General features: G+C 33.7%; 1 protein-coding gene across 1 annotated transcript in view; it reads right to left on the bottom strand.

Moving 5' to 3' along the window:
• LOC128546394 (fibrocystin-L-like) overlaps positions 1 to 15,749 on the bottom strand; it is an 87,380-nt gene that overhangs the window by 25,054 nt on the left and 46,577 nt on the right. Inside the window, exons 33-48 of the mRNA XM_053516875.1 lie at positions 14,992 to 15,132; positions 14,418 to 14,580; positions 14,148 to 14,304; positions 13,618 to 13,783; positions 13,304 to 13,510; positions 12,391 to 12,759; positions 10,590 to 12,067; positions 9,971 to 10,133; positions 9,489 to 9,752; positions 7,970 to 8,227; positions 7,123 to 7,371; positions 6,668 to 6,838; positions 5,862 to 6,101; positions 2,418 to 3,171; positions 1,844 to 1,957; positions 1,397 to 1,491 (exon numbers count right to left, since the gene is read on the bottom strand). Of these exons, the coding sequence (XP_053372850.1) occupies positions 1,397 to 1,491; positions 1,844 to 1,957; positions 2,418 to 3,171; positions 5,862 to 6,101; positions 6,668 to 6,838; positions 7,123 to 7,371; positions 7,970 to 8,227; positions 9,489 to 9,752; positions 9,971 to 10,133; positions 10,590 to 12,067; positions 12,391 to 12,759; positions 13,304 to 13,510; positions 13,618 to 13,783; positions 14,148 to 14,304; positions 14,418 to 14,580; positions 14,992 to 15,132 (4,989 nt within the window). The remainder of the gene's footprint in view (positions 1 to 1,396; positions 1,492 to 1,843; positions 1,958 to 2,417; positions 3,172 to 5,861; positions 6,102 to 6,667; positions 6,839 to 7,122; positions 7,372 to 7,969; positions 8,228 to 9,488; positions 9,753 to 9,970; positions 10,134 to 10,589; positions 12,068 to 12,390; positions 12,760 to 13,303; positions 13,511 to 13,617; positions 13,784 to 14,147; positions 14,305 to 14,417; positions 14,581 to 14,991; positions 15,133 to 15,749) is intronic.

Genomic DNA, 15,749 nt, shown 5'->3' with positions numbered 1-15,749 from the left:
ATAGCACTTGAATGATTAAACTAGTGGTACATTTTGTTTATTTTATGAAGCTGTTTTAATAAATAATAGTGCACTTTTATACTTAATTTAGTGGTATTGGCTTAATACCAACAGTTTCTAAGGACAACGTGTGAAATGGTGCCAGAAATAGCTGTAGTGACCCTATTATGAACAAGTTATCCTAAATGTAGCAAAGCTTTGTCCTTTTTTGTCATTTCCAACTTGGTCTGCATACAAAGTATATATCTAAACTCTAAGACATGCTAATATTTACCGCATACTGCTAAAATTGAGAAATCGTTAAGCTACAAATATGAAGTTTCTGTATATAAAATACATACGAAACGTTTAAGAATTGATACTTTTGTGTTTTATCTATATCGTAAGCAAAATTACATTAAATTTGTCATTTCTATCAAATTCATAGAAAGAAATGGAAGAAAGCTGTTCTTCAGCCTATATTATTCAACTTCACCATTAAATTTTTGAAATGCGCGCTGTAAATTGTGTATGATTTGCTATAAAGCATAACTCGTACGTGTACAAATCGCTCTTCAAATATTACATCGGAAACTACCGTAATGGATCAAGTGTGAGTAAAAGTTTCAGAAATGAAATAGCTGCCATACATGAGTAAGGCATTTTTACATTTCTCGGGTGTATTAGTAGTTTTTTTTATCAAAAGTCACATTTCCTTTCGGACTAGACCAGTAAACAATAATTGGCATTGGTGTAGAATATTTTTGAAGTAAAAAGGTCTTTTACATTGTGCATAAATATACTTTGTCGTGTCATGTCACACCAAAATATATTGTCACTTACGCTTTTGCTTGCCATTTCTCAATTTCAATTAAATAAAAGTAACTTAATCGAACGCCGCAACACTTATTTGTACGCTGTCAAGTCCAACACAGAAGGCAAAATCCTATTGTCAATGCGTTTTACTTTAGTATCCTAACAGGAGGATTTTACAAAATTAACATGAATAACATAAATACAAATGAAACGTGGAACGACGTCATGGAACTGAAGATGTATTTTGACATTATATGTATAGATATGTGATTCCCACAAAAAGATCTTAACATTTTTCTATTTTGAAATAAAATAAGTCTTGTCGACTAAATTAACGGATAAAAAGCACTATTCGTCGGAAGAAAGTAATGTTGGTTTTCAATCGGTTCGGTTTATATCGTCCTCTTCTGTTGAATTATATATTGTCACATAATTATGTTTTTGGTAGACGGTATTAAATGTAGCCTCTACAATAAAGCTAAATGTATGATTATGTATATTATCAAAAACCTGTTTCAAATGCATTACATAGAAGAGAAGAAAACACGTTGGGCTGTTTACAGAAAATAATTTAAATGATATTACAGAACAGTCGTCATACCTTGCTCACGAACAAGTTGTTTGAAAGGAATCATTGTCCCGTTTGGCATGGTCATCATTTCTCTTGGGATTCTACATTCATCAATTCTTCCATACCTGGTAGGAGTCGAAATTTAAAATGGCATCTTTTACATTTCATATAATGACAAACATAAGAATATCGACTATTCGTATTGACAAAATATATTTCCTTGATACCAGAATAAAAAATAATAATTATTCGATAATTATTACAAGAACCACCTTCTTAGTTACATTTCTACAACTGATAGAAAATTCTTCACTCCAAAAAAACCCCAAAAAACAAAACATCAGCTACATGCTGGTGTGGCGTGTAGGTTTACAAAAAAAGACGTATTAAGCAATGAATCACGAAAAACATTAATGTCAAAAGAAATTACATGACAAATCATTACTGATGAAAAGTATTGCAAAGTGATTAACATACTCTGATTCTGGAACTACGGATCCAGTGTGCCCGAGAAACGAGCCATCTAAATCTCTAAAGACAACATACTTAAAAGCGTCGCAATTTAGTCTGACACAATGATCTCCGCGCTCACTGAAAAGGATCGATTTAAATCAAAAGTGAACTAAACAAAAGATACTAATAAAATGACCTTTTTATATAATTCCTGAAAACAATCATTGGTAGTGTTTGCAGTTGTGAAATATTGGCCACAAGATAAAGACAGTTAATGTTTAAAGAAAATTACAGAAGCGAGAACGGTCAGTTTTCTAATTTTTAAAACGGCCAAATAAGATTCACTTGCAACAAAAAAGCATACACATTTTCAGTTAGAAATAACACTTTATTTATATCTCAAAGGTTAATATAGTTGATGTCATAAATGTTTTTGAGAGGGTTCTATGTCGTCGATTTTCTCGAATGAGATAATAAAACAGTCAATTTCCACATTTTAAACTTAAATGACACAGTGACAATGGCTTTAGCATTAAACCTGAATAAAAAAGGAAGCGTCGTGATTTTATACCTCAATGATGTGACCAAAATTACTTACTTGTCTGCTCTTTGTAGTATGATTTTGTTAGAATGTTCAACATCATAAACTGTGATGTCTTCAGAATTGATTGGAGCATGACCGTTACTGTTTTCTATATTTGTTGTTATAGCAAAGTTGCCATTACAATCTGTCATGCTATATTTTGAAAATGTGACGTCCATCATTCTTGTAATTGCACCAATGGACCTGAGATGCGGAAAAACGATTCCATACATTTTATTTGAATTTAACAGTCTAAGACTAACTGTACGTAATGAAATACTATTTCTCATACCCGGTACAATCCTATCATTTAAACAATCAAACGACGACGTCTGTCCAATAAATGTTGAATTTCGTATAGTTGCAAAAACATGTTCATAGACTGGTTTAAATGAGTAACTTTTGATGAAAGCACCAATTTGATTCTCAATCAGTATATTATGCTCGAAGATTACACCCGCGTGCCCAATATAAAATATTCCAATGTCAGCATTCTTCCAGCCTGTAAAACCATTGATCTTAATGCAGTTGTCTGAATGCACGTGATCGCGCGAAAAGACTCCAATAACGTTGCCGTACATTTTATTATCTCGATATCTCGTTTCAGCACAATTTTCAGATGGTATGTGATAACCAATTTTTCCTGACCCGATTACAATGTTGTCTTGTAGAGTAAGGCTTGCTGCTCCAGTTGCTTCAATGCCATTTTCTTTTGTAGCAACTATCATATTATTAATAACTCGAGTGTTTTCAGATGCTGTTACAAAGCCTAAAGCGTTTATAAAGTATAAAAGTAAGACTATATAAAACATCATATTCATCTATTATTAGGCGGCACTAAAAACGTTGATAAGCTCGCACACTTAGCTCCGTAGGGGGATCGAAGATGTCTCGAGTTCGATCACCGGGCAAGGCGTTTAATCTACGTGACGACTTTTAAATTACTTTGCGTCTGAAATCATACGTCCTCACATTCGTGTGAGGAAATTGGCATTTACTTTTGGAAATCAGGTTTGGACTGGCACAGAATACTGGCGTTGAACCCAAAACAAACATACCAAGAAAATTAACTTTAAGTAGGTCTAAAAGATGCTTTTTTGCACATTTTTCAAAGCTCACACGCTTGAATTAAATAACAATCGTACAAATTCTTTTCTGTCAAATCATCTTGCAAAGATTTGCTTCACCCAGTGACTGAAATTGTCTCTTTCATAAAATCGTTCGGGTGTACATTATATCTAATGACTAATATAACACAACGAATTCTTGAGATTAATTCTATATTATACTTGTTTGGTATTACGTAATATAAAAGTATACAATTACGACTTAAAACCCTAAACAGTTTTACCAGTAATATTAATCTCAGGGAGAATGTTAAGAATGACGTCGTAATGGAGAATGTTAATAATGCAACGAGATTATGTATATGACATCGTATATTAAAAAAACTGTCATCTGCATCATTGCAGTAACATAAAGTATGAGCGTGTTTTGTAGTTGCAGTTTCTAAATATATAAATAATAAATATTATTTAGCCTTCAGGAATGGTTTTTAAAGCTGATGAATTGGGTTACTTTCATCATTCGAAGGGTGGAATTACTGTTTTTTGCTTTATAAAATGGAACAATATGGAATTTCGGTGTACAACTTCCCATACATCCTAAATACCTGCTTATTTGAAGTATCGCCGTGTCTGCTGGTCTTATTAAGTTGACAATGAAGTATCTTTTTATATCTAAGATTAATGAAGCCGGTCGCATTTATAAACTATGTTATACCAAAAAGGCTGAAATTTCAGTTTCTTGCGGAGAACAGGTTTGTACTGGTACAGAATCCAGGAACACTGGTCAGGTAAACTGCCCACCGTTGTGAAGTACTGTTGGAAATCGGCGTTAAACCCAAAACAAACAAAACAAAATATCACTTTTTAAGTGTACATACACCACATAGATTACAGCAGGCAGTAGAAGCTTTTTAGAAGCTACAAATGCATTCTGCATGCCCGCGGACAGAATGTCGAGCCCGCGAGCTGTCTAATATAGTAACATAATCTTTTAACAAATGATAAATATATATATATATATATATATATATATATATATATATATATATATAATATACGTCCACATAAAACTCCTTACCAGGTAGGGGTAGGTCAAAACACACCAAAAAATTAGATGTAACATGCATTTTGTACCAAAGACAAGTGGTCTCAATTTTCCCTACGGCCAGTAATTAGAAATTTACATTATCAGCTATTTATAACAATCAAGTAACATCAAAGTCCTCTTATGCATGAAGAAGACATGCTCCAGACATTGTCATTCTTGTATCTGACCTTTGGCCTCTTAGTGTGACATTGACCTTTGACCTAGGGACCTGGGTTTTGCGCATGACACCCTGTCTAATTAAATGAACATTCATGCTAAGTTACATCAAAATCCCACCATGCATGAAGAAGAAATGCTCCGAACAAAAAGCTTAAATTTGACCTTTGACCTCAAACTGTGACTTGACCAATGAGACAAGAACATGGGGTTTGCGCATTGCACGCCTTCTTATAGAGGTAAACATTCATACAAAATATAAATAAATTTGGTTTATGCATATCAAAGTTATACTCCGGACAAACTTCAATTTCACCTTGACCTGCAACTGTGATCTTGACCTTTGAGATAGGAACATGGGGTTTGCGCATGACAAGCCTTCTCATTGAGGTAAACATTCGCGCCAAATATAAACAAGATTATTCAATGCAAGTCAAAGTTATGGTCCGGACAAAATCGGACGGACGCACGGACGCACACACACACAAAAACCGGGCTCCATAAAAATGCTGGTTTTGAAAATATATATATCATATTTGTTTACAATTCATGATCTATTTTTTTTTTTTTGGGGGGGGGGGGGGGGGGGGGGGGGGGGGGGGGGGGGGGGGGGGGTGGAGGGATACGCCGTTATTCAACAATATTCAGTTATTTAGCGGCGGGCAGTTAACCTTAACACTGATTCCGCACCAGTACAAACCTGTTATCCGCAAAAACTGCAACCTCCCCACATGAATCAGAGGTGGAGGACTAATGATTTTAGACGCAATGTATTTTATCAAATCGTGATGGAGAATATACACCTCGCCCAGGGCTCGAACTCATGACCCCGAGATCCGTCGATGTGCGGACCCCCCTTCTGAGCTAAGTGTGCGAGCTGATCTATTTTGAAGCAAAAATTATGTTAATTAGAATGATTCTTTCAGACAATAATGCCATTATCAAGACAGGAAATGAATAATTCAAAGTAAGGTGACAACAAAGTTTTATAACATATAACTTTAGTCTGTTTTAAATTCTAAAGTGTAAAAACAATAAAAACTGATGTTGTCATATACATGTATATATATTTATTTGATGCGTTTAATGTCAGAATCAGACAAAAAAAATATGAAAGGGTTTATATACCATGTCCATAACGGCCAAATATAACGTTATCTGTTACATTTAGATTTCCAATACCCAACGCTACAACTGCTGTGTTAAAGCCGTGATGAAATGAGCATTTTGTGACAACAGAAGGTTTCCGAACGGTAACTTGTCCGACATTGGCAAACGTAATAGAAAATTCCCGCTCGTACATCTGTAAATCTCGGGAATCACATATACCAGTATTGTAAAATTCAACGTTCACTAATCGTGCATACCCTGTCATTGAAAATAAAATCTAAAAGAAGTTCCGTTGGAAGCATAATAACAGCAGACTGAATTTGTTCGTTAGAACTAATGAAAAGTGCAACACTCCTTACGCTCCCTAGCACAAAATTATTCTATCTCATATATCGAGGGTTCAACGCAATAAGGGCGTATCTACATATAATAACTATATGTAGATACGCCCTTATTGCGTTGAACCCTCGATATGTACATTGAATGGACTCTATGATTTCAATACCAGAAAATATAGCAACACTCAATTCATGTACGAGAAGACTTTTTCACAACCGCCACACGGCACTTAAAGATTGTTGTTTAAATAGTTAATAAAATTTGTAATAAGTTACTTTGGAAACATAGAATGCAATCAAGCAAAATAATAACATACTCGGTAGGACTGAGTCTGCTCGTGAGGTGAGAGGCCATTGCTTTACATAAACATTGAATGGAAAGAAATAATAAAGCCTTATTAATTTAGTAGCAGCAGTGTCGGATGAACAGTTACAACGACACATATATTAGAATTAAATAACTGAATATCTAAATGGAATACAAACCCGTATATATCCATTGTTTACCAATTATCCGTCCAACGTGCACTCGAGCTCCAAATGATTTTGCATGTATAGAATTAGAATCTTGACCCATGATCTTTATGTTTCGGGTCAAAAGACCAACGACTGCACCTATAGAAACGTTGCGTCCATCAGGAAAATGTTCTGTATGTACTGGAGAAAAAACACATATTATCAAGAAAAGAAATCAGGATTTCAAGATTATACAAAGCAATGATGTTGCTGCAACAATGATTTATAATGTTTTCATTTAATACGGGTCATACTTATTCAGACCAGCTATCCCTTCACACGTATTCATTATCAAATGCTCTATTCATTGTGATCGGACATTAAGTAAATTGCTTCTCTGATAATTAAAATGTATTTAAACAAAATATCGCCGTTAAACGATAAACAATTTTAAATGTTTGACTATATATATTTAGTCCTTTTACCGATATGTTTAAAACTGATTGAACCGTTCAGTATCAAAGTAACATTGTCCGGATTAATTGAAATAATGCTAAAGGTCTCTGTTTGCTGCGAACTAAAGCTGGTAGCGCTTATCATAATCTCATTCCCAGAAGCCCATTTTACAGGATCTTTCAGCTTGATCATTTTTGATCCTACATGCGCTGTCGTTGCAAGTTCAGTCCAGGTTATTCCAAAGTCCTTCCCGATGAGGTCCAAACCACCAAAAACTCCTGTTACAAAATAAGGTTATAATGATATTAAATTGTTCTTTTATTTCAAACAATGAGGTCCCATAACAGTAAAGGCTAATTATGCTAAATTACACCTTAAAAATAATCACTTTAACCTTCGAAAACCTAAATCGAAGTTACCTCAATCATGACTATCAAATGAATATTTTAGTATACTTTATGGCTTTATTTGAATATTATATACTGTTATATTTAATGTTTTGTAAATCGGTGAGACTAATAACATAAACAAATGTGATTTGAATATGCATGAAAAAAAAACAAATAATGAAAATAGATAAAAAGTCCTTTTGTTGCATATAAAAACGAAGTAAAATTGCTATGTGTAAAACAGACAAAAAAAAAATGGTATCCCATTACTGAAAAATATATATTTAGTCTTGAGGTTGCTTTTTTATTCAGTTATTGATCTTTATTCAGTTTTCGATCGGTAAATCACATGGTCTACCGGTGGACAGATGCATTAACAGACGGACAGACCGACAGAAACAGTGCAGTAAAACGCTTCTTTTGATGAGGGAGAGGAAGAATAGGTAAGAATATCAAAGCAGGTGAAGAATGTAGGCAAATATGTTACCGATAGATTTTGGTCCGACAGTATATCCAGATTCAACATGAAAATGTGGTGACGATTGAGTTCCTCGAAGTCTTATATTTGCAATACCATCAAATGGATCATTTGGCCATCCAATTATGAGCCGGCCTCCCTTAATTATTACGAAATCCGCTTCGATATCAAAGACAGCACCGGGGATGTTCGCAAACTCGAGTACACCTTCCAGAAGGAGTGTGGCAATCTTATGTATGTCAGTTCTGTTGACTAACACCCATGTGTCTAAAATCATCAAATTAAATTGCTCATTAAATGCTAAACCAGAAACTCTCTTATTCCAGATATTTGGGAAAATTAGCTGCTTTCGAAATTTTTGCTATGTTAAATAGTCCCTCATCAGTTTGAGTAGATATGAAAATGATTATTTAAAACATAACTTTGAGTTTGTTTGAGCAATATCCAAACAATACAAAACTAAATATGTCCTAAATTCATGGATTAAAATGACATACTCTGCATAAATGTTACAATGTGATTCTTACTAAGTTCGCTCCTCAGATTTGCCAAAGTAATAAGAGAAAATATTGTACAATGCAACTGCCCAAATAATTACGTAACATTCATGTTGCTGTTAAATAAAGCTACCAAAATGCTATCATTATTTATAACCAGTATTAAGAACTTGTACTAAAAGTGTGACAGTAGAAATAGGTCGGATAGAACGCGCAACGTAACAATTTTATCTGAAATTAACCTTATGCACCTTACGCATGAATCATTGTCTCAGAAGATATGTAGGATACTTCAAGCACTGCTTTTCAATGCATTAAACAAAATTACATACAGTGTTCTCCTTTTGTTCCTCGTTTTAGCTTTTTGCTATATTCTTCTATTTAGAGACAATATATCATATAGTGTTGAAGTTTATTGGACAAATATGTAGCACACAAAATGATATATCTGAATCTATTGGAAGGCAACAATAGAGTTTTGCATACTATGTTATTTTTAAAGGTAAATGCCAAAATGGCCTATATGTTTATAGGTCAAATATTTTGCTACGGGCAGAATTTCTTTTAAACTTTCTTTAATGGCTGACGGAACATGTGGGGATATATAATTGTATACATATTGGCCTTATGTTTATATATCTGCTTTCGCAACTATCATTATTAAAATCATATAATTTTGAAGCTAGAAACAGTTAAAACTAATTGTATAAGCAAAGTATTTATTATTGTTTAAAATTAAAATAAATGTCATCAGTACTAATTGAGTCATGTTAGCAATACCGCTTAATGCATTACCTCGGTTTTGCCTTGCCTTATAATGAATATCTTCAGAATATATGATAATCTAAAAAATGTTTACGCCGGATATAAGTATGCGAGAGATCTAAAAATCGACAGTATAAGTCTTGCTTTTTTCTGTTTTTGTTTTCTTAAATGTACCAGTTCTTCAAAAATAAGCATATTCAACAGATATCCTATCCGAGGAAAGGATGCATAACGTTACAAAATGTGTTATTTTAAGCAATATTTACTAAATAATATTCTGACGTCCTCGTAGTCTTGTGGTATTCTTTCTCCGAATTCACCGACATTCGTCATATACCCATCAGAGGTAAGATTCCATATTGTGTGATCGTGCCAATATTGAAAACCGGGTGGCCTAGTTTTCGCTGGAGCGATTTCATCTGGTGGTGGAGGTGGCGGAGGTGGAATGCAGTCCTTGTAAAAGCACTTCTGAATGAACAGGGAAATTGGTATGTCGACAGAGTGTTTGAAGTCTGTATGGCTAGCTTTTACTGAAAATATGTTTTTGAAATGACATTTTGCTGTAGGAATTATTAAAAAAGTATATCACTTTCATTTTCAAAATTTATATAAATGCATTGCTAGGTAACCATTGTTTGTAGTATATCAGATCTCACAAAGTACTTAAATAACAATCGTTGGTAAAAGCCTTGTTTTGAAAGCATTAAACTCGTATGCTTTAAAATTATATGCTTAAACATTGTTTTACCTAAAAATGAAATTTCTTTGGTAATTTTATTCCACTCCCAATCGCCAGTGACACCCTCAGTTACGTTGATGCCATCGAAGGTCATATTTTTTTCTATACTGTTTACTTCAAACCGGTCCGGAAAATCGTTCACTTTAATTTTAAAAATGATGTATTCTCCAACCTGAAAATGATCAATCCTTAAACATGTGTGTATTTGTTTTCAGAAAATAGCGTCTACATTAAAAGATTAAAAGTGATACATTCGCTAGGCATAACATGCACCTGACAATTATAAAAATGTCTACAAAGACGTTCTCTAATTCAAATATGAAATTGTTGTCAGTTAATTGCCGGGTAAAGTTATTAGCATTTGTATTATCAACTAAAGGATAATGACAGGTTCGAAACAACCTGAAAGACATCAACTAGTTATAAATTAAACAAACACAGCTAGGTATAACCTTGTAATAATTGGCTCAGTGTCTTAAAATAAGATACAAAATACGACAAATTGGCAGGTCTAACATATTTTAGATGCTATAAATGAATGTATGACTGCTTCTTATACTGCTTGATTTGAAGAGGTAAATATTTACAACTGTTCTGTTATTTCAAATACCATTAATATGAAACAAACCCGAAAATCATATAATAATCCCGAGAAGCTGAGATTGTTTCTTCTTTCTTCCGGCTCGAAATAAACTGTATATGTACTTCCACTGAGCAAAGCGCACATCCAGCCATTGTCGTGAGTCAGTCGATCATTTGCAAACCTAACAGAACTATTTCCATATTCATTGGCAATAATGAAGTGTCTTCCTCTCAATTGTTCAGGGTAAACACGATGAAAGGCAAATCTATGCCATTTGTGTTGAGGAGGACAGACACTGGCCTCAATACCCGCACCAAATTCTGTGTCTATTTCACAATCATTGGGGACACTTCCTGAGGTCGGTAAGACAGTCGAATTTGCCGATTTTCCCGCAGCTGTTCCATCCATGTCAAAAATAATTCCCTCCCATTCCCACTCGTATACAGCTTTGTTTGGAGCATTGATAAATCTAAGTTGATCAGTGTAGTATGTATAACCTCCACAAAGCCATGAACACTCTCTAAGTCTTACCCATCGTACCGCTGCACAACTAGAACTAGCAAAATTAATGAAGCTTACGTTTGATAATCTATAACCTCTACCATACGGTAAGATCAAACCGGTTTTTGTGCATCCTTGAATATAATCTGGCTGTAAATTTGTTGTTCCTACTACCAAACCGCCCTTAAAAGTGGTTGAATCATTCACGTAATAAGGCATATCATGAAACAGTTTGCCCTCGTATCCAGCCACTTTATTCTGGACGAAAACAAAGTTTATGAAATTCATTGGGCTAGAATTAACTACCACGGCTCCTTTTTCATTATTCCAAGAAACAAAACCTTCAAAACTTGTTGACTCTATATTTGAATTCAATGGAAAATAGTCTTTGAATATCCAAAGACCGTATCTTCTGAACGAGTGTGCAGAGTTATTTTTGAAAATTCCTAAGGGAATTTGTGACGGGTATACTTGTTTTTTGAAAGAGATACCGCTTGGCTTATTTTTAATTTTATACCAGTAACCATAATGACTTCCACCAGCTACAGCATTATGCTGTAACACGTTGTCTGGATTTGTTATCAAGAACGAGGCTGGTATGGAATCTCCATGAAATAAACATGAGCTACTTCTAACATATACCACTAAATTGTGTTGGAAATGGTTTCCAGTTTCGACACCGTCCTCTAAGACAATACCACTTCCCAAAATGTCATATATTACCGTTTTCTCTACAAGTATATTGTTTGAATCTTGAATGGTTATTGCCCTGTTGAATGTTCCATGGATACTGCATCCTCTTAAATAGCTTGTAGACATGTTACCATTCAAGTGGAAAAATACCGGATGTCTGCCTTGTCTATATGCTTGACCAGCAAATGTTATTTCAGTATATGAAATTCGAAGCCGAGCCAAAAGTGTGTTGTACTTTGCGGCATGAACGACAATGATAACACCAAACTGGCTACTTCCTGCTTCTTCACTAAGACGTCCGTGAAAACAAGTTCGAGGTATGTAATCATCTAGAAAACATTTACAAATAAATGATTTTTAAAAAGAAACATTATTATACTGTCAAAAAAGGTTTAAGATATAAAAATAGAAAGTTAATACTCGTGACCTCGAATTTATATACCTAAAACATCCGTCCATCACAAATGCATTTTTAAGTCCCTCCCCGAAATCACAAGCACGAAATATAACTTCAACATCAACTTTCGATGATGTTGAAGTTAATCACTTTATCCTTTGCAATTCAAAATTCCAAGCTCAGACTCAAATGAATTATTAGTTGATGCATTTTTCTTTTCAAACGAAATTTTTATGAAAATGAGAAAGCTATTACCATTATGCGTTCCTGGTCTGCACTTTTTGGCCACTCCAGTCCATTGAAAATTTCTGTTCCCTCTAACTACTATGTTGTGTGTCAAAAGCCCAACTTCCGCTCTTAATCGAACCGATGTTCCGTTGAAATATTCTTCATCACCAATGTGGTTTGCATTTAGAGGCGAGTCTAAAGTCAGTGTCATTTTGTTTTCAGATATAGCAGATATAGTTTTCTTTTCACTTTCATGTTGGGATTTGTAGAGACCAGAAGTAGAAATAATAATTTCATCTCCAATATTCCAGTCAATCATATCTATCAATTCAATTGTATTACCACCCGCTAATGCTGTTGATGACAGACGTGTCCAAGTAATTGGTACTGCACATCCTATAAAGTAAAAAGCTAACCAAATTGACATAGCATATAAACGACAAACTATATAAATATTATTTACACTATATGTAAAACTGTTTTACCTTCGGGTCTGTTTCGCGGGACAAGTGGATGGGTATTAGCGGATAACAAGAAAGAAGAATATATAATACAATCGTTAAAACAGACACCGTGGTGGCTTTATTAATGAATATTAGAAAAAGGTTGAAACATTAATCTAAAACAAAAACTTGTTGTTTCAAGTTTACAAGTGAATATGTACAGATAACAAGACAAAGAAACAAACAAAAAATGAAAATATCATGATTTTGTTAATGATTTTTTTTATATTAATCACTGTTTATGTCTTCAATCCTCAGATTTGTGATTATTATTGTTGTAAGACTATGACTCAGAGACTGTGATTTTAGAGAAATATACACTTACCTATGATCTTCTGTTATAGTAACTAGATAAACAATTGGAAGTAGTTAATATATAAATGTCAAACGATCCTTATTTATCGTTAGCCTTAAATTTAGTTAAAATTAAAGCATACCATGAAGATCTAAGGTTCCATTCCTTATAGCTAGCACTTTAGTGCCGTATATAGGAAGTTCTTTGCTTCTGTAGTGACCATGGAGTGTCAAAATAGCCTTGTGCTTGAATGGCTTTTCTTCTGTACCAATTTGCAGTAAACCACCATCTGATATCAGGATGATGTTCGACTGCAATTCTAAATCCTTCTCATCAAATATGAGTTTACCTAAATTGGAAATATATGTTAAAATTGTTGTTTAAAGATTTCATAAAAAAAGTGTACAAGCATATTGAAATAATAAAAGATAAAACACAAAGTAAGAAAGTGTTTACCTTGAATTAAAAGCACACTCAAGACAGGTGTATCAATGTCAAGTAATAAAGTCATTCCAGAGGGAATAACGACGAATTCTCCCTCCTGTGGTAACGGTCCACCGCCCCAGGTAAAAATGGATGACCAGATATCTATATATTGGAATCCTACATCACTGCTTGCAATCTAAAATATAAGTTTTGTTCTTTTTTTACATCCAAAACAAGAACAAGCAAATCAGTGACGTTAGGAATGTGGTTCTTAAACGTTATAAAAACTAAATCTTGCGTTCAGGAGAATACTATTGACCAGAATCTATAATTTTGCTAATTTGTAATTCATTTGTAATGTAAAAGTAATTTGAAGTCAAAAATGCACAACTGATACGTCAATTCATTGCTTACTTTTCAATCAACTGAATTTATAAACGAAGCATTTTTTCATGTCCCGCGAATAACTTTATATTATTAACTGAAAGCTTGAACACCGCATGCATTTTTTATAAAATAAATATTAAACTTTATTACATACAAACTAAGGTCAAACATACCTCTTTTGCAATGCCATATCCAGCCACATGAACAACAATTTTCGCCTGTACTGATCTATAGTGTAAGCCAGTTAAACATTCTATATTCGTTTCAGTCACATTTGTTATGGTACAGTTTGTTCCGTCGATTTCAACAGAAATACTGCCCGCTGCTGACCTAAAAATTAATCGCATTTGAAATCTCAAACTTTAAACGATTATGGCAAAAAAGCGTTCTTAGCACTTTTATTACATATGGCAAAGCTACCGTTCTTTAAAATAATAACTTACCCAAATCCTGACCCTGTTATTGTGAGCTTTGTACCACCTCCTGTACCACCTCTCTTGGGACTTACATCAAACAGAGACGGTGTGAGCGTAGAATTGTAGGTGTAGGAATTCGTCAATTTTCTTTGCAAACCATTTAATGAAACAACAACATCACAAACACCATCTGAAATGGTTCAATGCAAATATTATAACTGAAAAAGAAGTGTATGAACATCAAAAATTTAACTGATTGAAAGCCTTAATGATTTGTGTACATACTTTAACACAGATATGAACATTTAAAACAAACATTAGTGTTAATAATCTCATTGTTAGGTTTATAGCATTATTATAAAGAGAAATGGGACGCCATTTGGTTACTAAAGTCTACGATGTATTTTGTACACTGTCTGAAAGTCATGTTGCACAAGTGTACAGAGATTCTTATAAAAATTTATGCATATGAACGATAAAACATATTTTGGAAAACGTACCTAGGATTAGTCACATATTTTAAAATCTTATATGCATAAATATTATAAATATTTAAGGTATACATGAAAAAGAACAAATTTGTTATTCTTTTCAAACGAACCGTTGTGTGCAATTGTTTCACATATATAACTTGAAAAAGTTACATCAATCATTGTGCAAACTTGTCCGCAAATAGTTACTTGAGCTGCTTTATCAAATCCGTTTCCAGTCAAAACTACCTTTTGTCCCCCAGCTGTACTGCCTAATATAAAACAGACTTTATAACACATTATGATAAATGCAGTTAGTTGCTTAAATATAGATTAAAAATAAATGAATGCATATACATTTCTGGTAATCAATTTGAATAAGCGGAAATATTTAAGAGTAAATACCACAGTAGCTCATATGTACATAGGCAAAAGATATTCTACGTGCAGAATTTCTTGAAACTTTTTGTCCTGACTGATAATCAATTTTAAAACGGAAATACGGATTAAAATCACAGGTACCCAGGCTTGGTATTGAATTGTCTGTCCTTGAAAATACTTTTTTCCAGTATTTTCCGACTTTCAAGGGCAGATAATTCATAACCGAGGCTGTGTACGTGTGATTTGTTATATTTCATATTTCTTTTTTGATCTGATTCTCTATAGGTCAACACAGCTTAAAGAAGAAATTCTGTCTGTAAGAAAATTGTACCCCACGTCATTACAGACACTGTAGCAAATGTTCTTATCTTTTTTCCTACGGACAGAATTTCTTGGAATTGTTTTGCCTGACTAAGAATCAAATTTTAAACAGAAATATGCATTAATATAATAGGTAATAGTAATAAGACGTGATATTGAATTACCTACCCTAACAAATAGTTTTTTT

The sequence above is a fragment of the Mercenaria mercenaria genome, chromosome 10, assembly GCF_021730395.1.
Source record: "Mercenaria mercenaria strain notata chromosome 10, MADL_Memer_1, whole genome shotgun sequence".
In the NCBI taxonomy this organism is placed as follows: domain Eukaryota; kingdom Metazoa; phylum Mollusca; class Bivalvia; order Venerida; family Veneridae; genus Mercenaria; species Mercenaria mercenaria.
This window is presented reverse-complemented; position numbering and strand designations above follow the sequence as displayed.